This window comes from Oncorhynchus gorbuscha, linkage group LG01 (assembly GCF_021184085.1).
Source record: "Oncorhynchus gorbuscha isolate QuinsamMale2020 ecotype Even-year linkage group LG01, OgorEven_v1.0, whole genome shotgun sequence".
Lineage (NCBI taxonomy): Eukaryota > Metazoa > Chordata > Actinopteri > Salmoniformes > Salmonidae > Oncorhynchus > Oncorhynchus gorbuscha.
The window spans coordinates 97860857-97886171 of NC_060173.1; the positions used below are offsets into that span (position 1 = coordinate 97860857).

Genomic DNA, 25315 nt, shown 5'->3' on the forward strand with positions numbered 1-25315 from the left:
CCCTCAGTCCCGAGCTGCCCCTCAGTCCCGAGCTGCCCCTCAGTCCCGAGCTGCCCCTCAGTCCCGAGCTGCCCCTCAGTCCCGAGCTGCCCCTCAGTCATTAGCTGCCCCTCAGTTCAGTGGGGTTCTGGGTGAGGACTATTAGGCCATGGTCGGCGGCGAGGGTGGATTATCCCAGGACGCGAAGGGGAGGAACTATGACATTAATGGAGTGGGGTCCACGTCCCGAACCGGAGCCGCCACCATGGACAGACGCCCACCCGGACCCTCCCTATGGTTGTGAGGTGCGTCCGGGAGTCCGCACCTTAGGGGGGGGGGTTCTGTCACGCCTTGGTCATAGTGTTTTGTGTTTTCGTTATATATTTGGTCAGGCCAGGGTGTGACATGGGTTTAAATGTTGTGTTTCGTATTGGGCTTTTGTAGGCATTGGGATTGCGGCTGAGTAGGGGTGTAGCATAGGTTGGCTGCCTGAGGCGGTTCTCAATCAGAGTCAGGTGATTCTCGTTGTCTCTGATTGGGAACCGTATTTAGGTAGCCTGGGTTTCACTGTGTATTTCGTGGGTGATTGTTCCTGTCTCTGTGTTAGTGTTCACCAGACAGGCTGTATAGGTTTTCACGTTCCGTTTGTTGTTTTGTATATTTATAGTTATTTCATGTATCGCGATCATTCATTAAAGAACATGAGTAACAACCACGCTGCATTTTGGTCCGACTCTCTTTCGACAAACGAACGCCGTTACAGCCGGATGTCGGAGCAGACGCTTCTACTTACCCCGGCCTGTTAACTTTAAACGCTGTGTCTCCCGTGTGCTAGCATAGCAACGACTACCCCGCGGCTTCCCTGTTCCATCTATTGCTGCATCCTGGACCCTATGATCACTTGGCTACATAGCTGATGCCTGCTGGACTGTTCATTAATCACGGTACTCCACTTTGTTTACCTTTGTTTATCTGTCGGCCCTAGCCCCGAACTCGGGCCCTGTGTGTAGTTAACCAACCCCCTCTGCCCATTCATTGCCATTTTACCTGTTGTTGTTGTCTGATTAGCTGTTGTTGTCTTACCTGTTGTTGTCTTAGCTAGCTCTCCCAATCGATATGCAACTGTTCAGGGAAGTCAGGAACCAATACACACAGTCAGTCAGGAAAGCAAAGGCTAGCTTTTTCAAACAAAAATTTGCATCCTGTAGCTCTAACTCCAAAAGGTTTTGGGACACTGTAAAGTCCATGGAGAACAAGACCACCTCCTCCCAGTTGCCCACTGCACTGAGGCTAGGTAACATGGTTACCACCGATAAATCCATGATAATCAATAAGCATTTCTCTACGGCTGGCCATGCTTTCCTCCTGGCTACCCCAACCCTGGCCAACATCTCTGCACCCCCGCAGCTACTTGCCCGAACCTCCCCAGCTTCTCCTTCACCCAAATCCAGATAGCAGAAGAGCTGAAAGAGCTCAAAAACCTGGAACTGTACAAATCAACTGGGCTAGACAATCTGGAATCTCTCTATCCACCGCCATTGTTGCAAGCCCTATTACCAGTCTGTTCAACCTCTCTTTCGTATCGTCTGAGATCCCTAAATATTAGAAAGCTGCCACGGCCATCCTCCTCTTCAAAGGGGGTGACACTCTAGATCCAAACTGTTATAGACCTATATCCATCCTGCCCTGCCTTTCTAAAGTCTTAGAAAGCCAAATTAATAAACAGATCACTGACCATTTCAAATCCCACCGTACCTTCTCCGCTGTGCATTCCGGTTTCCAAGCTGGTCATGGGTGCACCTAAGCCACGCTCAAAGTACTGAATGATATCATAACCTCCATCGATAAAAGACAGTACTGTGCAGCCGTCTTCATCGACCTGGCCAAGGCTTTCTGTTATGCAGGTGAGTGAGGACCCAAAAGCGGTTTAACAGAAACAGAGTCATTTAATGTCCAAACACAGGGAATACATATATCCTCTTCAGATGTATCGATAGACAAAATAGACAACCCGCAGAGAGGGCGACAAATAAATCATATAGTCCTCTGATCTATACAGGAGAGTCCCCTTCTAGCAGCAGAGGAGAATAGCAGGGTTAGCGGCAACAGACTGCTGGTCTCTCCGGGTAGGCGCGGGTTGTAGAGGACAGAGGTACCTGATCACACGTAGCATCTGATGAAGAGGCAGATTACGACAGGACGGGACAAGGGTGAAGCAAACGAGAATTTGACAAAGACAGAAGCAGAAACAGAGAGAGAAATAGAGACCTAATCAGAGGGAAAAAAGGGAACAGGTGGGAGAGAGTAAACGAGGTAGTTAGAGGAGATGGGGAACAGCTGGGGGAAAGAAAGGGAGAGAAGGTAACCTAATAAGACCAGCAGGGGGAAACGAAGTGAAGAGAAAGAACAGGAACAAGACATAACATGACAATACATGACACTTTCGACTCTGTCAATCACCGTATTCTTATCGGCAGACTCAATAGCCTTGGTTTCTCAAATGACTTCCTCGCCTGGTGACTTTCTCAAATGACTGCCTCAACTACTTCACAGACAGAGTTCAGTGTGTCAAATCAGAGGGCCTCTGGCAGTCTCTATGGGGGTAACATAGGGTTCAATTATCAGGCCGACATTTTTCTCTGTATATATCAACGATGTCGCTCTTGCTGCGGGTGATTCCCTGATCCACCTCTATGCAGACGACACCATTCTGTATACTTCTGGCCCTTCCTTGGACACTGTGCTATCTAACCTCCGGCTAGCATCACTACTGTAGACGGTTCTGACTTAGAATATGTGGACAACTACAGATACCTAGGTGTCTGGTTAGACTGTAAACTCTCCTTCCAGACTCAAATCAAACATCTCCAATCCAAAATCAATCTAGAATCGGCTTTCTATTTCGCAACAAAGCCTCATTCTCTCACGCTGCCAAACTTACCCTAGTAAAACTGACGATCCTACCAATCCTCGACTTTAGCGATGTCATCTACAAAATAGTTTCCAACATTCTACTCAGCAAATTGGATGTCGTCTATCACAGTGCCCTCCATTTTGTTACCAAAGCGCCTTATACCACACAACACTGCGACCTGTATGCTCTAGTCGGCTGGCCCTCGCTACATATTCATCGCCAGACCTACTGGCTCCAGGTCATCTATAAGTCTATGCTATGTAAAGCTCCGCCTTATCGCAGCTCACTGGTCATGATAACAACACCCACCTGTAGCACGCGCTCCAGCAGGTATATCTCACTGGTATATCCCAAAGCCAACACCTCATTTGACCGCCTTTCATTCCAGTTCTCTGTTGCCAGTGACTGGAACGAATTGCAGAAATCGCTGAAGCTGGAGACTTACATTTCCCTCACTAACTTTAAACATCGGCTATCTGAGCAGCTAACTGATCACTGCAGCTGTACATAGTCCATCTGTAAATAGCCCACCCAATCTACCTATCTCATCCCCATGTTGTTTTTATTTACTTTGTTGCTCTTTTGCACACCAGTGTCACTACTTACACACCATCATCTGCTCATCAACATCAGCTCATCTATCACTCCAGTGATATTTATTGCCTTACCTCCTCATGCCATTTGCACACACTCTATATGGGCTTTATTTTTTTTCTATTGTGTTATTGACTGTACGCTTGTTTATTCCATGTGTACCTCTGTGTTGTTGTTTCTGTCACACTGCTTTGCTTTATCTTGGCCAGGTCGCAGTTGTAAATGAGAACTTGTTCTCAACGAGCTTCCCTGGTTAAATAAAGGTGAAATTTGTGTTTATCGTCGAAGGAATGAGCGTTACACCGAGGCTTTACTCTGGAGCGGGATATATTTGGAGGTGGAGGGTCCAGCATCATCGGACTGAGCTTGTTGTCATTGCAAGCAATCTCAACACTGTGCGTTACAGGGAAGACATCCTCCTCCCTCATGTGGTACCCTTCCTGCAGGCTCATCCTGACATGATCCTCCAGCATGACAATGCCACCAGCCATACTGCTAGTTCTGCGCGTGATTTCCTGCAAGATAGGAATGTCAGTGTTCTGCCTTGGCCAGCAAATAGCCTGGATCTCAATCCCATTGAGCACGCCTGGTACCTGTTCGATCGGAGGGTGAGGGCTAGGGCCATTCCCCCCCAGAAATGTCCGGGAACTTGCAGGTGCCTTGGTTGAAGAGTGGGGTAACATCTCACAGCAAGAACTGGCAACTCTGGTGCAGTCCATGAAGAGTAGATGCACTGCAGTACTTAATGCAGCTGGTGGCCACACCAGATACTGACTGTTACTTTTGATTTTGACCCCCCTATTGTTCAGGGACACATTATTCAATTTCTGTTAGTCACATGTCTGTGGAACATGTTCAGTTTATATCTCAGTTGTTGAATCTTATGTTCCTACAAATATTTACACATGTTAAGTTTGCTGAAAATAAACTAAATAAACTAAATAAACCATCACCCTTCCCAAAGAACCCTTGTAAAACAATTGCTTAGTGTGTGCCTATTTTCGTGTGTGCTCTATCTCATGTGTGTGTGTGTGTGTGTGTGTGTGTGTGTGTGTGTGTGTGTGTGTGTGTGTGTGTGTGTGTGTGTGTGTGTGTGTGTGTGTGTGTGTGTGTGTGTGTGTGTGTGTGTGTGTGTGTGTGTGTGTGTGTGTGTGTGTGTGTTTCCTCCAGGGTTGTGGTTGTCGGTGGGGATGGCTCGGTGGCCGAGGTGGCCCATGGGCTGTTGCTCCGGGCCCAGATGGATGCAGGCAGGGACACAGACTCCATGTTCACGCCTGTCCGAGCAACACTTCCTCTAGGGCTAATACCAGCAGGTGATGAGCAAGGATGGTGGTACACACACACACACACACACACACACACACACACACACACACACACACACACACACACACACACACACACACACACACACACACACACACACACACACACACACACACACACACACACACACACACACACACACACACACACACACACAGACACCCCAGCAGGTGAAGAGCAAGGGTGGCTTGACCACTCTCCTCTGCAGCTGTTCTCAATCCTCCCCAATATTTAGAACAACTTTTCCCCAGGTGATGAGATGACCCTATAGTTTATGAAGAGTACATCTGCTATTACAACACTATATTGGTTTGAATGGTTTTAGTTTGTATGTTACTACACACCATCAGGCCATAGAGGTCAGGATGCTTCTAAATTTTTTCTTGAAGCATAGCAGACAGAGGATTCTCACATTACAGCACTGTAAAATGTGCTAACAGATCTAAATGATTTTTTAATCTCATCAAAACATATTCAGAACCATGTAATTGACAAACATCTCAATATTATCCCATATCAAGGACATTTCCATAGAGAGAGTGATTTATTCTATTGAAAACACTGTTCGTTGAAGCAAATGTATCATTTTTAATTTGGTTTTAATTTGATTTGATTGCACTGGGAGCTAATTGCCTTCTATTTGAGACAGAACCATGATTATACAGCGTTCTACTGCACTTTAGAATTGTGAACATTGGCAGTCTATCAACCTTTGTAAATGCATGTGGCTCAGACATTAGCTGATTCTGAGCCTCATGCAGTTGATGGTTATAAAGAGCTCATCACTCCAATTATTTGTGGATTAAACCCTCATAGCCACACACACACACGCCATGAATGACCCTACACACCTCAGCCAGCAGCGAGGCTATCAACAATGCTGGCGTGGGCCAGTCTGGCTTTTTAAGCCAACAGTTTGACCTTCATGTGTCATTCTAGGCTGTGGTGGTAAAATTGAGTGCTGCTGTTAGCAGCCAAGAATGGAAGCCGTCCAACTCTGCACCCCCTGCAAATTGGATGCTCAGAAGTCACTGTATCTCTTCATTAGTGGGCTTCCCTATGGAGTATTTGTAAACCGTTTCCAATCACAAACAGGAGAGCGAGGTGAGATCGGCACCCTAGGAGGAATAGATACCGCTGTACCAGGAATAGGTCACCCCTGAGACTGAGGAGGGATGTGATCATATCTCCTTTGTTGAAGGAAGTAATAAACAAGCTCCACAGCAGCTCCGTGTTCAAATACTGTTTTGGGGATTTCAGGGGATTTCAGTTACTTTCAAAGTAATTTGGTAAGTAAGTGTTTTGAAATGTTTTATTTGAAAACAGAAGTAGTTGAACGTTAGAATGTTTTTGGAAATACACATGGGACGTTTTGAAAAAGCAGTTGATTCGGGCCCCATGATTCGAAAATACACAAATACACAGAAAACAAGAATTTAAATGACAAATATTCAAATACACAGGTCTGCTCCACAGTTTACCAACATTACACCATTTGAATTTAAAAGATAGGTGGTATTATGGTACTGTCAAAGTTAACAATTATATCCATATCTATTATCTATCTCACACTTCTTGCATTTAATGCATTTGTTTGTTTTCTGAGATTTTAAAGTTGAGCTAACTAATTGCTATTGCTGTCATAGTTAAAACTTTTACATCGTAATTAAAAAAAAATAATAATCCAGTCATCACATCATCTTACTTAAACAGAATCAGTCGTGTTACACAGAGGATCACAAATACATTTAATTTAGAGAAAGGCCAATTAAATGCCCTGAGCATGCTAATCAAGAAACCATTTCTAATTTCTACATACATATTATACAGCTGTTTGGTATGTGTAGCATATAAACAACAGGATTTAAATGAATTGGACCGGTTTAAAGGGTTTCAGGGGGACTATTCATTTCTTGGATATTCCAGACAAACCACCAAAATGTCGGTGCCGTTAGTTTTCCCTTCCAGTGTCTCTCTCCCTCTCTGTTTCACTCTCTTTCTCTCCCTCTGTCTCTCTTTTGCTCTTTGTCTCCCTATCTCTCTCTCGGTCTCTTATTCTCTCTCTTTGAGACATGCTTGACTAGACTAGCATCACATTCATCTGCCGGCGAGGGTGGGGAGACATTAACAGGCATATGAATATTCATGATGTCTGCTTAATTAAGTTAATTGTTCTGCAGAAGTGCCTTGCACACTTCCAAGGACATTTTATTTCTCTCTCTATCTCTCACTCTCACTTTTTTCTCTTACTCTTTCTCTCTCTTTATTTCCTCTCTCTGTCTCTCTATCTCTCTCTTCCACCTCTCCTCCTGCATGTTATCTCTCTTCATCTGTAGTGCTGTTGTATGTATGGGTGATGTACATTGTTCATATGGAGATGCTAACATTGTTGGCGCAGTATGAACAAGTGTGTGTCTTTTGGGAAGAGGTAATTAATGAGGGTGGAATCGCCATCGCTGGTGATAATGTGAGCACCACCCACAACAATGGCTAGGAACAATAGATGCTAACACAACTGATGATGTAAAATACTATATTATCATCGACACTAGTTCCATTGTAGAATGGGGGAAATCTCAGGTGGCATTTATCTACACTGTAGATATATTGGATTATAAGGGACAATAGAGTAAAGAGGTTATTAATCACACTATGCAAATTATTAGTTCATGCATAATAAGCAATCACAATGCTTATCCCCTCTAAACATTTAGAAATGTATTAGCTACTTTAAGTATCTCAATTACATGTAACTCACATTTCAATGTATTTTTTAAATTAAATTCTACGACTAATCACCAATCTGTATTTGTTATGAATGAAAATATACCTGAAAATCCCTTTACCCTCCTTATCAAATGTAATTGCAGCAATGAAGATGCAGGGTCTGGAGAGGGGTTGGTTTGGAGGGGGGGGGGGGGTTGTAACTGTATAACAGTAGCAGAAACTTTGTAGGTGTATCTTTCTGTAGCCGATCTGTGTGATATGACTCCTGTATGTGGGGCGGCAGGGTAGCCTAGTGGTTAGAGCGTTGGACTAGTAACCGGAAGATTGCAAGTTCAAACCCACGCGCTGACAAGGTACAAATCTGTCGTTCTGCCCCTGAACAGGCAGTTAACCCACTGTTCCTAGGCCGTCATTGAAAATAAGAATTTGTTCTTAACTGACTTGCCTGGTTAAATAAAGGTAAAATAAAAAAATACAAAATAAATGTGTTCCGTGGTATCCACGCCACCATGTCAGAGGAGAGGCGGGAAAGGTCAGTTTCTCACCCAGCCAGTCTGTCTATAGACCTACTCATTTACAGACATCAGTTCTTATATCCTGTTCATCTGCGCAAACAACATGGCAGATAGCAGCATGAAAGGAAATGCCTACTCACCAAGTGACAGACAACCTTCTCTCTCTCTCTCTTCTATCTCTGCTCTCTCTCTCTGTCTCTCTCTCTTTTCTCTCTCTCTGCTCTCTCTCCATCTTTCTTTCTCTCTCTCTCTCTATCTTTCTTTCTCTCTCTCTCTCTCTCTCTCTCTCTCTCTCTCTCTCTCTCTCTCTCTCTCTCTCTCTCTCCATCTCTTTGAATATTTACAATATAAAAATGATAATCAGAATTGTCAATGGGACAACAGTAACAACAAAACCAAGTGTCAAAATAACCATACATTCAACAATAACAATAAGCATACAGTAGAGTACATGTGCAGGTTGATTGGTCTGTCAGACACTGTCCCTCAACTTATGGCAGGCAGCAATGTAGTGCGCTGCCAACTCACAGCTCTCTGCGTCCGCCCCCAACAGGACAGGTAGCCTACTCTCATCAGAGAGGTCTTTGAAACCTTGAATAATGGTTTCAAGTTTGGGGAAATGACACTCTAATTGTTTTATATTTTTTTAACGTTTTGTCAGGAAATGCAGCTCCGTCTCAGGTTCTGCTGTGGTGCAGTGGTTGCACAGCCTTTCCTCTACAGGGAGCCAGGTTTTCCTGTGTCTACCCTTCTCAATGGCAAGGCTGTGCTCACTGAGCCTGTACTTTGTCAAGGTTTTTCTAAGGTTTTGATCAGTAACCATTGTCAAATATTTAGCCACGGTGTACTGTCGATTTAGGGCCAGATAGCACTGCATTTTGCTTTGTGTTTGTGCTTGTGTTTCCCAATAAGCAATATAGTTTTATTTTGACTGTGTTGTAATTTGGTTTATGCTGATTGATTGGATGTTCTGGTCCTGAGGCTTCAGTGTGTTAGTAGAACAGGTTTGTGAACTCAGGAACAGCTGGATGAGGGGACTCTTTTCTTTGCTCAGCTCTTGGCATTGCAGGGCTTGGTAATGATATGAGAGGGGGTCACTGCATTTTAGATGTTTCCAAAACTTAATTGCTCTTTTTGTAGTTTTTATTATTAGTGGATATTGGCCTAATTCTGCCCTGCATGCATTGTTTGTTGTTTTCCTCTGGACATGTAGGAGAATCTTACAGAACTCTGCATGCAGGGTTTCATTAGGGTGTTTGTCCCATTTGATAAAATCTTGTTTTGCAAGTGGACCCCACACCTCGCTGCCATAAAGTGCAATTGGTTCAATGACATATTCAATTAGTTTTAGACAAATTTTAATAGTTATTTCAATTTGAATTAGCTTTTTAATGGCGTAGAATGGCCTGCGTGCTTTGTCTCTCAGTTCATTTACTGCCTCATTAAGGTGTCCAGTTGAGCTTATTTTTAAACCTAAGTAATTGTAGTGTGTTGCAGTACTCTATACATTTTGTACCAATTAAGAACTTTGGTCTAATTCCCTGAGATCTGGATCTTCTCTGGAAAATCATTATTTTAGTCATTTTGGAGTTTACTGCCAAGGCCCAGGTCTAGCAGTACTGCTCTAGCAGGTCCAGGTTCTGCTGTGGGTGACAGCAGGCATAGGTCATCTGCGAAGAGTAGGCATTTAACTTCTGAATTGTAGAGACTAACACCAGGGGCTGAGGGTTTTTCTACAGTAATGGCCAATACGTGAATGTAAATATTGAAGAGTGCAGGGCTCAGATTGCAACCCTGACAAAGGCCTCGCCCCTAGTTAAAGAACTATGTTATTTTCTTGCCAATTTTAATGTTGCACGTATTGCCAGTATACATTGATTTAATTATGTCATATGTTTTACCCCCTACATCACTTTCAAGAAATTTGTAGAACAGTCCTGTATACCAAATAGAATCAAATGCTTTTTGGAAGTCGATAAAGCAAGCTTTATAATAATAAATAATAACTTTGGTATTATTTTGGTGGACATGTTTATCTATCATGGTGTGTAGGGTGTAAATATGATCAGTTTTGCGATGTTTTGGTATAAATCCAATTTTGCTTTTACTAAAGACATTGTGCTTATTAAGGAAGTTTAGAACTCTTACATTTATAATACTACAGAAAACCTTCCCCAGGTTACTGTTCACACAAATGCCTCTGTAATTGTTAGGGTTAGATTTGTCTCCGTTTTTAAAGATTGTGGTTCCAGATGTCAGGGAAATAACCTACACTCAGGATCAAATTAAACAGTTTTAATTTAGCCAATTGAAATTTTGCACTAGTGAGTTTGAGCATCTCATTTAGGATGCCATCAGGTCCGCATGCTTTTTTACATTTCAGAGCCTGAAGTTTCTTATAGAGCTCCTGGTCAGTAATTGAGGAGTCCAATGGATTTTGAAATATCCTTTATAGCTTTTTCTAATCCATCCATTGAACTTTTCATGAATTTGGCGGCGTTCTGCGTTTGTGTCAATTTGAACGGTGTTGTAAAATGTTTTAAAATGGGTTGTCCATATGTATCGCTAATTTGTCTTGTTTAGTTTTTTCCAATTTTGCCAGAAGTTGTTTGTTTATGGACTTTCTCTCTCCATCTCTTTCTCTCTCTCTCTCTGCTCTCTCTCTCCATCTCTTTCTCTCTCTCTCTGCTCTCTCTCTCTCCATCTCTCTCTCTCTCTCTCTGCTCTCTCTCTCCATCTCTTTCTCTCTCTCTGCTCTCTCTCTCCATCTCTTTCTCTCTCTCGCTCTCTCTCTGCTCTCTCTCTCCATCTCTTTCTCTCTCTCTGCTCTCTCTCTCCATCTCTTTCTCTCTCTCTGCTCTCTCTCTCCATCTCTCTCTCTCTCTCTCTCTCTGCTCTCTCTCTCTCCATCTCTCTCTCTCTCTGCTCTCTCTCTCCATCTCTTTCTCTCTCTCGCTCTCTCTCTGCTCTCTCTCTCCATCTCTTTCTCTCTCTCTGCTCTCTCTCTCCATCTCTTTCTCTCTCTCGCTCTCTCTCTGCTCTCTCTCTCCCTGCTCTCTCTCTCCATCTCTTTCTCTCGCTCTCTCTTGCTCTCTCTCTCCATCTCTTTCTCTCTCTCTCTCTCTCTCTGCTCTCTCTCTCCATCTCTTTCTCTCTCTTGCTCTCTCTGCTCTCTCTCTCCATCTCTTTCTCTCTCTCTGCTCTCTCTCTCCATCTCTTTCTCTCGCTCTCTCTTGCTCTCTCTCTCCATCTCTTTCTCTCTCTCTCTCTGCTCTCTCTCCATCTCTTTCTCTCTCTCTGCTCTCTCTCTCTCCATCTTTCTCTCTCTCTGCTCTCTCTCTCTCTCTCCATCTCTTTCTCTCGCTCTCTCTTGCTCTCTCTCTCTCTCTCTCTCTCTCTCTCTGCTCTCTCTCTCTCCATCTCTTTCTCTCGCTCTCTCTTGCTCTCTCTCTCTCTTTCTCTCTCTGCTCTCTCTCTCTCCATCTTTCTCTCTCTCTCCATCTCTTTCTCTCGCTCTCTCTTGCTCTCTCTCCATCTCTTTCTCTCTCTCTCTCCCTCTGCTCTCTCTCTCTCCATCTTTCTCTCTCTCTCTGCTCTCTCTCTCTCCATCTCTTTCTCTCGCTCTCTCTTGCTCTCTCTCTCCATCTCTTTCCCTCTCTCTCTCTGCTCTCTCTCTCTCTCCATCTTTCTCTCTCTCTCTGCTCTCTCTCTCTCCATCTCTTTCTCTCTCGCTCTGCTCTTTGTCTTTCTCTCTCTCTCTCTCTGCTCTCTCTCTCCATCTCTTTCTCTCTCTCTGCTCTCTCTCTCCATCTCTTTCTCTCGCTCTCTCTTGCTCTCTCTCTCCATCTCTTTCTCTCTCTCTCTCTGCTCTCTCTCCATCTCTTTCTCTCACTTTCTCTCTCTTTCTCATGCTCTATGTCTCTCTCTCTCTCTCCTGTGTGTTTGTCTATGTCTGTAATCTGTACAAACACACTGACACCTGTTCTATTCCGCCAACCGCTGACCACAAGGTAAACTCAGCCTAATTGGCATCAGACAATATTAAGTTGAATGACTTTCCTCTAACAAAGTGCTCATTTTGTTCATTATTAACCCAACCTCTACAGACAGTGAGATACAGTGTGTTTGCATAGGTTTCCTCGTCTTTTGTATCACTGTGAATCGTGATAGGTTGCTACAATCAGGTGGCTTATTTCTGCAATAATAAGGTCAGCCATTATAGGTTTGGGAAATCCAAGAATTGATATACTGTAAGATGAGTGAATAGCCAAACTACCTGGATGGTAAAGACATTCCCCTGTGAGAACTACCTATTGTTTGATGACTGTATCATTTATATTCCACTGTTCTGCATGTCTTTCTCCCCAGGGTCCACTGACGTGGTGGCCTGTTCTGTCCATGGCATACGGCATCCTGTTACTGCTGCAATGCACATCATCATGGGTACGTTCTCATATTCTACTGTGTTATCCCATTTCATCTGTAGACATCACTACAATACTACTGATTATAGAGCTGCAAAGGAACAGCCTGGCGGGTAGGAGCGTTGGGCAAGTAACCGAAAGGTTGCTGGATTGAATCCCTGAGCTGACAAGGTAAAACTGTAATTCTGCCCCTGAGTAAATCAAATCAAATATTATTTGTCACATGCGCTGAATACAACAAGGCGGTTAACCCACTGTTCCCCGGACGCTGAAGACGTGGATGTCGATTTAGGCAGCCCCCCACACCTCTCTGATTCAGAGGGGTTGGGTTAAATGGGGAAGACACATTTCAGTTGATTGCATTCAGTTATAGAACTGACTAGGTATCCCCCTTTCCCCTTCCCTAATGCAGCTCAAATATACACTGACTGGATTACTATGTAAATGGCATGCATATTTACTTTACTAGTCCACCGAGTTGCGTGCGCGTGCGTGTGTGATCCACACACAGAGTACCAGTTTCAGAATTATAAGGTTCTTTTCTGCCACAATAGAATGATAGGTGAGAAACTAGTAGTTGGCGCAATCTGGTGCTTAAAGTCCTTAATTAGCTCCATAAAGTACTTAATTAGCTCCATAGCTGACATTGTGGGATGTGGGAGGCTCTGAGCAGAGTTGCTGGTATTGTCGTCTAGATCTGGTTAACAGGTCCCCTGGAAGAATGTACAGTCCCTGGAGAACGTCAGGGAAGGGCTGTCATTCTGTCCCTCACACGGTCTCTGTTTTTTCTCATATGACTAGATAGGTTTTTCTCACACTCACTGAGTCTGTTGTGACAGACTGAACATAAGTGTTAATAAATCTAGTAGCTGCCTTGGTTCTGGTGTCACAGAGAATACAAACACCTAAAAACACACACACACACACACACACACACACACACACACACACACACACACACACACACACACACACACACACACACACACACACACACACACACACACACACACACACACACACACACACACACACACACAAACACTTCAACATAGTCTGATTTAAATAGCCGTTTCCTATTCCCATGGATGTGGTTCAGATGCTCCATGGTTACACACACACACACACACACACACACACACACACACACACACACACACACACACACACACACACACACACACACACACACACACACACACACACACACACACACACACACACACACACACACACACACACACACACACACACCTATACTATACATCTGTTGGCTGGTCTGCTGGTCCACAACCGACTGCAGGGATCTGCTTTTTACCTCAGTGAGGCTATCGTCTGTCTATGTGTCTGTCCATCTGTTCTGTCTGTCTGAGGAAGGAGTTGTAAGTTCCAGGTAGTTAACTGTCTGGTCTGTTGTGTTGTCTGTGCTGTGTGAGTCTGGGCTTAGCCTGACAGACAAGAGGATTGGGCTTGTGTCAAGGGATTACACATAGTAGCAGGGCTTGGAAAACATGACACACAAAATATAATTTGTAGGTTTCTCCTGTTGTGCAAAATCATAGAACAATAGAAAATAATCCTCTTTATGTGGACATTTCAGCAATACATTTCTTGCATTATCTGTCTCTGTGTTATAAGTGCAGTACAATGTGTACTGAAACCAGTTTGAAATGTTATGGAAAAATGCAGAATATTGTGTGTACAGTACAAATGAAAATCCCATTGAAACAATCACTCATGCTACAATAGACTTCCATTATAAACCCAATGCTGACCTCAACTAAATGAGATAAACCTACTCTTCATTAAATCATCTGTCTTACGTTATGAACCATATGGTGCTGTAATCCATAACACTGAGCTAGGTGAGACTTCTAGCAGCACCCAGGCCTGCAGTTCAGTCCAGTCCTGTCAGCGGTTATGTAGATGGATGAGTTGTTTTGTATTCACATTCGTGTCCACATATAATAGCACTGTGAGAATATGTCATACAATTCACACTTTATTCTGAGTTAACAATATGGAGCAGCCTTTGGTCATTTATCTCCCTGTTTAAGCATCTTATTCAGGGAATGCAAACAAACATTTCTTAAGTCGTCTTTTTGACATGACTGAACCTTTCCTCCTTCCAAAAAGCTGTCAAATCTCACCTGATTAGAAATGAACACACAGACAAATGCATTTATTTTGGTCTTAAAATATGTCTAGCCTTTTGACTTAGAGGCAAACTAATGTAAACAACAACACAGAACACCTGACACCAACAGGGCATGGTGATGCTTATTTACGACAGGCTGATATAGGGCTTGTTGGTTTTCTAATTAAGCAATATTTACGCATGTGAATAAGGCCAACTGGCAGGATGTTTTAGACCATAATGAATATTCATGAGGTATGGGATCGGGGAGCCATATATGGGCGAGACAGAAAGAGGTCAGGAATGTGTGTAGGCCAATAGGATGGGACCTGTGTCTGTACCATCAGAAGCCTGTATTGCCACAAGAGCTATGGCTATGACATAGTCTGATTATAATGGAAGTTATTAACCAGGGGTAAATAATTCACCATTTTGATGCTGGACTAAATGTAGGCGTACCACGGAAGTGGAGGAATGCTGACAGAGAACACTTCATCCAGTAGAAACATGTCATTCTAGCTGCAGCATCATGATGCCAACTTCATACAGTACAGTCTTTGATATCTGTGATATCTATACTTTGTTTCCAATCTGCGTGTCTCTCCAGGACACCATCAGGAGGTAGATGTGTGTAGTTTCAGTTGTCTGGGTCGCCTTCTGCGTTTCGGCTTCTCCGCCATGTTTGGTTTCGGCGGGCGGACGCTGGCCTTGGCAGAGAGGCATCGCTGGATGCCACCCGGGCAGAGACGGGAGTTTGCCGTGATCAAAACGCTGGCAAACCTCAAGTAAGACGGTCTCTCTCTAGAGAGTCACATGCAAAGACACACATGCACAGTGTGCACACACACACAAAAACACACATCACACCAGTTCCCTCATAAAGTGTGGAATAATCCTCCAGGGACTGAGACTTGCCAGCCTGCTATCAAAGCTAGGGTTTCCTTCTGAGCAGTCTCTTTATCACACATTAATCTGTCTCTAGAGAACCATCCCTCCTCTTCTCCAATCTAGCTATCTGATGTCTGCGCTCTCTCTTCTCTTCGGTACTCTTCTCCCTCTCCCTCCCTCCCCCTCCATCTCTCTCTCTGTCTCTCTCTCTCTCTTTCTCTCACTCTCTGGCTCTCTCTCTCTCTTTCTCTCTCTCTCTCTCCCTCCCTCCCCCTCCATCCATCTCTCTCTCTCTCTCTCTCTCTCTCTCTCTCTCTCTCTCTTTCTCTCACTCTCTGGCTCTCTCTCTTTCTCTCTCTCTCTCTCTCTCTCTCTCTCTCTCTCTCTCTCTCTCTCTCTCTCTCTCTCTCTCTCTCTCTCTCTCCTCCCCCTCCATATCTCTCTCTCTCTCTGTCTCTGTCTCTGTCTCTCTCTCTGTCTCTCTCTCTGTCTCTCTCTCTCTGTCTGTCTCTCTCTCTTTCTCTCTCTCTGTCTCTCTCTCTGTCTGTCTCTCTCTCTTTCTCTCTCTCTCTCTCTGTCTCTTTCTCTGTCTCTCTCTCTGTCTCTCTCTCTCTGTCTGTCTGTGTCTGATTGCAGGCCTGAAGACTGTGAGTTGTCCTATCTTCCTGTGAAGAAGGTCCAGACTGAAACGCTGGATCCAGTAAAGTAAGTGACAGAAGTCTGTCTGATGATTAGGCTCTGTAGTCCAAGTTTGATAGTATTTAGCTGTGTGAAATTGATTTAAAACAGGCATCTGTGGGCTTAATTGGTCATTGGAAGGAAACCAAAATGCCTCCGATGTAGAAGATCAACCGACTAAATATGAGGGAAGAATTTCACACAGAAAGACAAAAGACAAAATTATGCATTTGAAAACAAATGTCAAAACTGTTTTTGCAACCGTTTTTTTGTTTGTTGCAGAAAAGAGTACTTAAAGGACGACATGGGTGAGTTTGATAAACATCATCCATGACAATCTGAACTTTTCTAAATATCACCTTCTAGTGTAACTCTCTCCTCACTAAAACTTCTCCCACTCCTTGGTCTTCTCTAGAAGAGGAAGAGTCGTGGACGACCACCCGGGGTCTGTTCCTCAATGTCAGCATCATGGCCATCCCTTGTCTCTGCTCTATGGCCCCCAGGGGCCTGGCCCCTAACACCAGGTATGTGAGTCTCTCTTTCTTTGAAACATTTTATTTTACATTTTTAGTACATCACAGTACAACAACAACAACAACCACAACAACATATACAGCATATACATTTTCAATACATCACAGTACAACAACAACAACAACCACAACAACATATATAGCAATATACATTTTCAATACATCACAGTACAACAACAACAACAACCACAACAACATATATAGCAATATACATTTTCAATACATCACAGTACAACAACAACAACAACCACAACAACATATATAGCAATATACATTTTCAATACATCACAGTACAACAACAACAACTACAACAACCACAACAACATGTATTGAAAATGTATATTGCTATATATGTTGTTGTGGTTGTTGTTGTTGTACTGTGATGTATTGAAAATGTATATTGCTATATCACAGTACAACAACAAAAACAACAACAATCCCAACAACATATATAGCAATATACATTTTCAATACATCACAGTACAACAACAACAACAACCACAACAACATATATAGCAATATACATTTTCAATACATCACAGTACAACAACAACAACAACCACAACAACATATATAGCAATATACATTTTCAATACATCACAGTACAACAACAACAACATATATAGCAATATACATTTTCAATACATCACAGTACAACAACAACAACAACCACAACAACATATATAGCAATATACATTTTCAATACATCACAGTACAACAACAACCACAACAACATATATAGCAATATACATTTTCAATACATCACAGTACAACAACAACAACAACATATATAGCAATATACATTTTCAATACATCACAGTACAACAACAAAAACAACAACAACCACAACAACATATATAGCAATATACATTTTCAATACATCACAGTACAACAACAACAACAACAACCACAACAACATATATAGCAATATACATTTTCAATACATCACAGTACAACAACAACAACAACAACATATATAGCAATATACATTTTCAATACATCACAGTACAACAACAAAAACAACAACAACCACAACAACATATATAGCAATATACATTTTCAATACATCACAGTACAACAACAACAACAACAACCACAACAACATATATAGCAATATACATTTTCAATACATCACAGTACAACAACAACAACCACAACAACATATATAGCAATATACATTTTCAATACATCACAGTACAACAACAACAACCACAACAACATATATAGCAATATACATTTTCTTTTCATCACAGTAGAACAACAACAACAACAACAACCACAACAACATATATAGCAATATACATTTTCAATACATCACAGTACAACAACAAAAACAACAACAACCACAACAACATATATAGCAATATACATTTTCAATACATCACAGTACAACAACAACAACATATATAGCAATATACATTTTCAATACATCACAGTACAACAACAACAACAACAACCACAACAACATATATAGCAATATACATTTTCAATACATCACAGTACAACAACAACAACAACAACAACCACAACAACATATATAGCAATATACATTTTCAATACATCACAGTACAACAACAACAACCACAACAACATATATAGCAATATACATGTTCAATACATCACAGTACAACAACAACAACTACAACAAGCACAACAACATATATAGCAATATACATTTTCAATACATCACAGTACAACAACAACAACCACAACAACATATATAGCAATATACATTTTCATTACATCACAGTAGAACAACAACAACAACAACAACCACAACAACATATATAGCAATATACATTTTCAATACATCACAGTACAACAACAACAACAACAACCACAACAACATATATAGCAATATACATTTTCAATACATCACAGTACAACAACAACAACTACAACAACCACAACAACATATATAGCAATATACATTTTCAATACATCACAGTACAACAACAACAACAACTACAACAACCACAACAACATATATAACAATATACATTTTCAATACATCACAGTACAACAACAACAACAACAACATATATAGCAATATACATTTTCAATACATCACAGTACAACAACAAAAACAACAACAACCACAACAACATATATAGCAATATACATTTTCAATACATCACAGTACAACAACAACAACAACAACAACAACCACAACAACATATATAGCAATATACATTTTCAATACATAATAATAATAATAATAATAATAATATATGCCATTTAGCAGACGCTTTCATCCAAAGCGACTTACAGTCATGTGTGCATACATTCTACGTATGGGTGGTCCCGGGAATCGAACCCACTACCCTGGCGTTACAAGCGCCATGCTCTACCAACTGAGCTACAGAAGGACCATACATCACAGTACAACAACAACAACAACAACAACAACCACAACAACATATACAGCAATATACATTTTCAATACATTACATTTACATTACATTTAAGTCATTTAGCAGACGCTCTTATCCAGAGCGACTTACAAATTGGTGCATTCACCTTATGACATCCATCACAGTACAACAACAACAACCACAACAACATATATAGCAATATACATTTTCAATACATCACAGTACAACAACAACAACCACAACAACATATATAGCAATATACATTTTCAATACATCACAGTACAACAACAACAACCACAACAACATATATAGCAATATACATTTTCAATACATCACAGTACAACAACAACAACAACAAACACAACAACATATATAGCAATATACATTTTCAATACATCACAGTACAACAACAACAACCACAACAACATATACAGCATATACATTTTCAATACATCACAGTACAACAACAACAACAATAAACACAACAACATATATAGCAATATACATTTTCAATACATCACAGTACAACAACAACCACAACAACCACAACAATATATATAGCAATATACATTTTCAATACATCACAGTACAACAACAACAACCACAACAACATATACACAAAACAACAGCGATGTCAAGGTCTTCTAAAAATAAAACATGTTAGAAAAAGCAAATGAGGAATGTGGGTCTCTCTGATCACAACTACCTCCTGCATGTGTGACTGCAATACATGGATGCAAACCTGCATCAATGCCTACATATGCGTGAGTGCATACGAGCCTGCATCTATGTCTAGTATGTGTGTGTGGTTGACTGAGCAATGTGCATGACCTAAGTCCTGGACCAGTGATAATGGCTTGATGACTCCAAGCTGCCATGCCATGCTATGTTAGGTGTGAGTAAATAAGCCAATGAGTGAACTGGGTCAGTGTGTCTGTGGTGTCTCAGTAGACATGGAGCCTAGCCTCCCAGCCAGGCCATTGCCATACAGGGGCCGTACAAACCAGTTCCAGGTAATCCTCTGGGATTGAGATCAGACTACCGAGGTCAAAGGCTTCTAACTGGACTAATCGGCACGTAATGACTCTGATTAAAGGGAGTGGCAGAGTTTATTAAAGGGAGTGGCAGAGTTTATTAAAGGGAGTGGCAGAGCTTATTAAAGGGAGTGGCAGAGCTTATTAAAGGGAGTGGCAGAGCTTATTAAAGGGAGTAGCAGAGCTTATTAAAGGGAGTGGCAGAGCTTATTAAAGGGAGTGGCAGAGCTTATTAAAGGGAGCGGAAGAGCTTATTAAAGGGAGCGGCTGAGTTTATTAAAGGGAGTGGCAGAGCTTATTAAAGGGAGCGGCAGAGCTTATTAAAGGGAGCGGCAGAGCTTATTAAAGGGAGTGGCAGAGCTTATTAAAGGGAGTGGCAGAGCTTATTAAAGGGAGTGGCAGAGCTTATTAAAGGGAGTGGCAGAGCTTATTAAAGGGAGTGGCAGAGCTTATTAAAGGGAGCGGCAGAGCTTATTAAAGGGAGCGGCAGAGCTTATTAAAGGGAGCAGCAGAACTTATTAAAGGGAGTGGCTGAGTTTATTAAAGGGAGTGGCAGAGATTATTAAAGGGAGTGGCAGAAAGGGAGAACTTAAAGACCAGAGCATCTGTCCCCATCTGTGGGCACTGCAGGACCAGGACTTCTAGGTGGTTTATACAAATGGCATCCTATTCCCTACACTCTTAGAATGTCTGGTGAATTGAATAACCCTGGAGATCCTCAAGGAACCATTGCTAGTCAATGGTTCATATTTGCACCTTTGTTTAGTAGAGGGGTTCTTGGAGGAACCTTTTAATGTTTCAATGTAGCAACTGATTCCTGGAGGAACCATGAACTAGAAGCATGGCTTAGTAGGGGCGTGCCTTTCATATAGATATTTTTCGGCCACCTGTGGGGCTAAATGTAATTCCTGCTCCTCTGTTCTGTTGTATTGTCAGGTTGAACACTGACAGTTTTGTAGCTTCAATGAGTCTTACATAGGTGTATGAGTTCCTCAAGAGCCGTTGCAAGAGTTGGAATGGTTGCCACTTTACTACTATATGTAATCAGTAAAGTAAGTATTATTGATATTATAATATGTAATATGCATAAATATTCATGGAAAATTTGAGGTGTACAAACTGAACATGATGAACAGGAATGTCATTTACTCCAACGGGTGGACAAAAAGAACCAGCTCAATGCCACGCCTCCAATAAGACACACCTCTAATCTTCTGATAGGCTGACACCTCTACAATATATTATTCAAAAGGTTTGAAATTGAACCTCTCCAATCACAAAAAGGTTCTGGTTTGAACCTTTACACAGGGGTTCCTCAAAGGCCCTCTTCAGAGGGGCTCCTCAAGGAACCTTTTTGACCTGGAAAGGCTCCCACTGTGTGGCAATTTTTAGAACCCCAAAAGGTTCTTCCAGGCTCCTGTGTAGTGCACTACATAGGGAATAGAGTGTCATTTGAGAAAGCTTCAGCCTGAGACTGGCCTCAGTAATGATATAGCATGTGGTAGAGCAACAGGCCCCACACAGTGAAGTGGAACCACACTGCTTATTATAGCATCATCATCCTTAACTACACCAGACAGAAACAGTAGTGTTTGTAGAAACTGACTATTAGTTGACCCGTATACAATAACACATACAGTAGTACGTGTAAGTAGATCTATTGCACTCTCTGTTCTGTTCCTGACATTCTCGATTCTACTGCATGGTGACAGATGACAGGAAAAATATAGGATTGGTTGGTTTATCAACCTGTTTGGATTGAATTGGCCACAGACTGATGTATTTAAAACCTGCTATGCATGTGTGTTCAAACCTGTTTCCGATTGTATTGGTCACAGCAATGTAGTATACATATGAAAGGATAAAAAAAAAAATACATCTCTCTCTCTCTCTCTCTCTCTCTCTCTCTCTCTCTCTCTCTCTCTCTCTCTCTCTCTCTCTCTCTGTAAGACTGAACAATGGCAGCATGGCCCTGATCACAGCAGGAAACACTTCCAGGGCAGAGTTTATCAAACACCTGAAGAGATACAACAGTGTAAACAATCAGGTGAGGTCACCCTTCCTTCCTTACACACCTAAATGCACCCACGTACTTACGCAGTTACACACGAGGCATATACAGTGGGGTAAAAAAGTATTTAGTCAGCCACCAATTGTGCAAGTTCTCCCACTTAAAAAGATGAGAAAGGCCTGTAATTTTCATCATAGGTACACTTCAACTATGACAGGCAAAATGAAAAAATTAAATCCAGAAAATCACATTGTAGGATTTTTAATGAATTTATTGTAACGGCGTTCGTCTGTTGAAAGAGGAGCGGACCAAAATGCAGTGTGGTGGTTACTCATGTTCTTTAATGAAAAAATGAACGATACATGAAATAACTTAAATCTACAAAACAACAAACGAAACGTGAAAACCTATACTGCCTATCTTGTGACAACAAACACAGAGACAGGAACAATCACCCACGACATACTCAAAGAATATGGCTGCCTAAATATGGTTCCCAATCAGAGACAACGATAATCACCTGACTCTGATTGAGAACCGCCTCAGGCAGCCATAGACTAAGCTAGACACCCCACAAAAACCCCATGACAAAAACGCACCACAATAACCCATGTCACACCCTGGCCTGACCAAATAAATGAAGACAAACATACATTACTTCGACCAGGGCGTGACATTTATTTTCAAATTATGGTGGAAAATAAGTATTTGGTCACCTACAAACAAGCAAGATTTCTGGCTCTCACAGACCTGTAACTTCTTCTTTAAGAGGCTCCTCTGTCCTCCACTCGTTACCTGTATTAATGGCACCTATTTGAACTTGTTATCAGTATAAAAGACACCTGTCCACAACCTCAAACAGTCACACTCCAGACTCCACTATGGCCAAGTCCAAAGAGCTGTCAAAGGACACCAGAAACAAAATTGTAGACCTGCACCAGGCTGGGAAGACTGAATCTGCAATAGGTAAGCAGCTTGGTTTGAAGAAATCAACTGTGGGAGCAATTATTAGGAAATGGAAGACATACAAGACAACTGATAATCTCCCTCGATCTGGGGCTCCACGAAAGACCTCACCCCGTGGGGTCAAAATGATCACAAGAATGGTGAGCAAAAATCCCAGAACCACACGGGGGGACCTAGTGAATGACCTGCAGAGAGCTGGGACCAAAGCAACAAAGCCTACCATCAGTAACACACTACGCCGCCAGGGACTCAAATCCTGCAGTGCCAGACGTGTCCCCCTGCTTTAGCCAGTACATGTCTAGGCCCGTCTGAAGTTTGCTAGAGAGCATTTGGATGATCCAGAAGAAGATTGGGAGAATGTCATATGGTCAGATGAAACCAAAATATAACTTTTTGGTAAAAACTCAACTTGTCGTGTTTGGAGGACAAAGAATGCTGAGTTGCATCCAAAGAACACCATACCTACTGTGAAGCATGAGGGTGGAAACATCCTGCTTTGGGGCTGTTTTTCTGCAAAGGGACCAGGACGACTGATACGTGTAAAGGAAAGAATGAATGGGGCCATGTATCGTGAGATTTTGAGTGAAAACCTCCTTCCATCAGCAAGGACATTGAAGATGAAACGTGGCTGGGTCTTTCAGCATGACAATGATCCCAAACACACCACCCGGGCAACGAAGGAGTGGCTTCGTAAGAAGCATTTCAAGGTCCTGGAGTGGCCTAGCCAGTCTCCAGATCTCAACCCCATAGAAAATCTTTGGAGGGAGTTGAAAGTCTGCGTTGCCCAGCAACAGCCCCAAAACATCACTGCTCTAGAGGAGATCTGCATGGAGGAATGGGCCAAAATACCAGCAACAGTGTGTGAAAACTTGCAGTCTTTGTGAAGACTTGCAGAAAACGTTTGACCTCTGTCATTGCCAACAAAGGGTATATAACAAAGTATTGAGATAAACTTTTGTTATTGACCAAATACTTATTTTCCACCATAATTTGCAAATAAATTCATAAAAAATCCTACAATGTGATTTTCAGGATTTTTTTCTCATTTTGTCTGTCATGGTTGAAGTGTACCTATGATGAAAATGACAGGCCTCTTTCATCTTTTTAAGTGGGAGAACTTGCACAATTGGTGGCTGACTAAATACTTTTTTGCCCCACTGTATGCAAACACACACACACACACACACACACACACACACACACACACACACACACACACACACACACACACACACACACACACACACACACACACACACACACACACACACACACACACACACACACACACACACACACACACACACACACACACACACACACACACACACACAGAGGAAAACCTGCAGTCACTAATGGAGTTAGCTTCCATACAAGTTTAAGTGGAATTTGCATACTGTCAAGTCAAATTAATCGCTGATTGTCAGATTTCCCTAAAACACTTTTTCAGGCTTATATAGATTAGTCCGTTTCAGAGGCCTGCAGCCTGTCTGTCCCCTTTTTCCATCCAACACAATCTAATCTAAACATGTTTGTTAACCTACATTCTAAATATACAGTGTGACTGGCTGGCTGTGTGACTGGCTGACTTGTGTGACTGGCTGACTGTGTGACTGGCTGACTTGTGTGACTGGCTGACATGTGTGACTGGCTGACTGGCTGACTGTGTGACTGGCTGACTTGTGTGACTGGCTGACTGGTGTGACTGGCTGACATGTGTGACTGGCTGACTGGTGTGACTGGCTGACTGTGTGACTGGCTGACTGGTGTGACTGGCTAACTGTGTGACTGGCTGACTGTGTGACTGGTGACTGGCTGACTGGTGTGACTGGCTGACTGTGTGACTGGCTGACTGGTGTGACTGGCTGACTGTGTGACTGGCTGACTGGTGTGACTGGCTAACTGTGTGACTGGCTGACTGTGTGACTGGCTGACTGGTGTGACTGGCTGACTGGTGTGACTGGCTAACTGGTGACTGGCTGACTGGCTGACTGGTGTGACTGGCTGACTGTGTGACTGGCTGACTGGTGTAACTGGCTGACTGTGTGACTGGCTGACTGTGTGACTGGCTGACTGTGTGACTGGCTGACTCTGTGACTGGGCAGGGAAGTCTACCTGAAGAGTGATACAAACGTATTGTTTTAATGTACTGTCATAATGTTCAGACAAATAGTTAGAAAGGACTTCATTATTTCCATGCTGTCTGTCAATCCG

At 42.4% G+C, this 25315-nt stretch overlaps 1 protein-coding gene across 3 annotated transcripts in view; it reads left to right on the forward strand.

Annotated features, from left to right (window-relative positions):
• The window catches only part of cerkl (ceramide kinase-like), a 133531-nt gene that overhangs the window by 104633 nt on the left and 3583 nt on the right, over window positions 1-25315 (forward strand). For 2 of the 3 annotated variants that reach the window (XM_046367713.1, XM_046367707.1), the window contains exons 5-11: window positions 4658-4800; window positions 12424-12498; window positions 15224-15401; window positions 16141-16209; window positions 16465-16490; window positions 16598-16706; window positions 22075-22171. In XM_046367713.1, coding sequence (XP_046223669.1) covers window positions 4658-4800; window positions 12424-12498; window positions 15224-15401; window positions 16141-16209; window positions 16465-16490; window positions 16598-16706; window positions 22075-22171 — 697 coding nt within the window. The remainder of the gene's footprint in view (window positions 1-4657; window positions 4801-12423; window positions 12499-15223; window positions 15402-16140; window positions 16210-16464; window positions 16491-16597; window positions 16707-22074; window positions 22172-25315) is intronic. The other variant, XM_046367722.1, reaches the window with a different exon arrangement.